General features: G+C 29.4%; 1 protein-coding gene across 1 annotated transcript in view; it reads left to right on the top strand.

Moving 5' to 3' along the window:
- LOC113825647 (stomatin-like protein 1) overlaps window positions 1-980 on the top strand; it is a 23,801-nt gene extending 22,821 nt beyond the window's left edge. Inside the window, exon 13 of the mRNA XM_070114910.1 lies at window positions 1-980. This exon is cut by the window's left edge and continues 8 nt beyond it. Within this exon, the coding sequence (XP_069971011.1) occupies window positions 1-164 (164 nt within the window). The 3' untranslated portion in view covers window positions 165-980.
- The last annotated feature ends 1,520 nt before the right edge of the window (window positions 981-2,500 follow it).

The following is a 2,500-nucleotide window of genomic DNA, read 5'->3' as shown; positions in this document are numbered from 1 at the left end:
CCCAGGAGGACCTGATGGCCATCTTTGAGGGCACTCTGGCCCCCTTGCAAGCCTACCTCTCAGGCCATCTGACTGTCCAGGGCAACATCCAGATGCTGATGGGCCTTGAGACACTGAGACAGACCACCAAAGACAAAGACAAAGAGGACATCTTTGTGGTCTGATGTTAATTGAAACGGTGGCACTTCCTTTCCTCCTGTCTGTAGAAAGGGGTGTCATGGAGTGGTGAAGATAGATTTTTGTTTTGTATTTGTTTTGTGTCTGTTTTTAAAGTCAGAATTGTGTGTGTGGATAGGTTTCCACATCTGGTAATTTGCACAAATCTTTTTCTTTTTTCTATCTCTTTCTCAATTTTTATTTAAGGTTGTGATTTCTCTGGCTAGTCTTTTATTTGCATCTTAAATGGCACGAGGGTTAGTAGGAGCATATTTCAAAGCAAGACTTTTATGTGTAGTTAGCAACACATAATGTTTCCTCCAGAAGAATGTGCCATTTTTGTATGAGCAGATTATTTTAGTTTTTCTTGGTTATATTCATTCATTCTCACAGTATTCCAAAATATACAACTTTTCCCCAGTATTTATTTTACCATTATAATCTCTCAAAGAGAGTGATCTCTAGACAGACAATGCAAACTCCTTGTCACAAAGGAAGTATATTGTATGACAGTTGCTATCTCCATTTGCCTGCTCGCACGGCATATAAGCAAAACATGCTCTACGTAGAAAAATAAGTCTTGTCATGAGTGGCTGGTTTATATTTTTAAAGAAGATTGTCTTTGCATTTTATGAGATGTAAAACAAAATATATTAATATGATTTATTTCTTGTAGTTTTCTCTTTAATTATTTATATAATTTTTAACTTTCACACTTTCATTTTATAGCAATTGCTATTTTCCTGACTGTAATTTTGTTAGTGGTGCAGATTGTATTCAAAATAGAGCAGTTGTGTATTTGTTATGTTACTATAGAATTATTTAATGTGTGTGTATATATATATATATATATATATATATATATATATATATATATATATATATATATATATATATATATATATATATATATATATACATATATATATGTATTTATTTATTTATTTATTTATTTATCTATTTATTTATTTATTTATCTATTTATTTATTTATTTATCTATTTATTTATTTATTTATTTATTAATATGTATATAAAATGTATGTATGCATGAATGTATGTTTTATATTATTTTCTTTATGAAAGAGTCAAAATTGTCACATATTGCATACTTGTACAAAAAGGTATTTCACAAATTTAGAATTAATTTTGCTCTTTCTTATAGTCATAATAGAATGTAAAGCAACCTATTTGCTTATATTTGCTATGTTCCTTTTGCGGGCATTATTTGATTCATACCAAAAATTCATGATAGTCATTCGTATGTATCAGTTATCATTTAAAGGTTTTGATTACTCCAGTTTTCCCTTTTCTAATTTTATATCTTGTGTATTTTTTATTTTGAATGCATAGAATAAGGCTAGAAAAAGCATTCCTTATTTTTTACATATGTATGTTTTTTTTCAGGTGAGGTAATTACATTTTTTTTTTTTTTCTCAGGTTTATATAAATGAAAAAAAATATATATATATTATGCAAAGATGTGATACACTCACTAATGATTTTCTTCATGTAGCAAAATCTCTAAATCACTTATCTAGCCAAATTTCTCTTGCCGAAATTTGTCTAACAAAAAAGCATTTGCATTTTGATATAAAAATAACTCCCTTTTGTAATAAGACTTGATATGCTTCTTGGTATTAATGTAAGACAAAGAAATGATTATTTTTTGTTTCAGTTCATGATAATGAATGACAAAAACACCACCATGGTGATATCATGGTTGTAAATAGACCACAGAGAAAACAAGTTTATTAGAAAATGTCCCATTTTTCTAATAATCAATCTTTGTGATTTTGTTTGTTGCTAATTTCTCCACCTCTTAAAATGTTCAATAATATAATTCTTAGTAAACATTTATGAGCCCCTGTATGCCAGTAGATTTATTTTATTGTTGTAAGCATTATTCACGTATCAGTGTTTATAATTTTGCCATAAATTGAGCATATTTTTAATAGTATGAAATATATAGAATTTTCACATGGTGATTTAAGTTGTCTGAGAGTTTTTACGGATTTCCAAAAATGGGAGAATTCTCTCTCTCTCCTCTCTCTCCTCACTCTTCTCTCTCTCTTCTCTCTCTTCTCTCTCTTCTCTCTCTTCTCTCTCTCATCTCTCTCATCTCTCTTCTCTCTCTCATCTCTCTTCTCTCTCTCCTCTCTCTTAACTTTCTCCTCTCAACCTCTCCTCTCTCTCTCCCTCTCCCATTTTCACTCCTTTCTTTTTATAGTATAATAATCAAAAGTAAGATAAAACTTACAATTTCCAAAGTCATTACTAATACCTTACCTTATTTTAAGGTAGCTTTGATTTAGATATATAAAAGTAAAAGGCATATTTTTTCCA

Source organism: Penaeus vannamei, chromosome 36 (genome assembly GCF_042767895.1).
Source record: "Penaeus vannamei isolate JL-2024 chromosome 36, ASM4276789v1, whole genome shotgun sequence".
NCBI lineage: Eukaryota > Metazoa > Arthropoda > Malacostraca > Decapoda > Penaeidae > Penaeus > Penaeus vannamei.
Note: the sequence above shows the minus strand (reverse complement) of the source record. Positions and strands in the feature narration are given on the sequence as shown.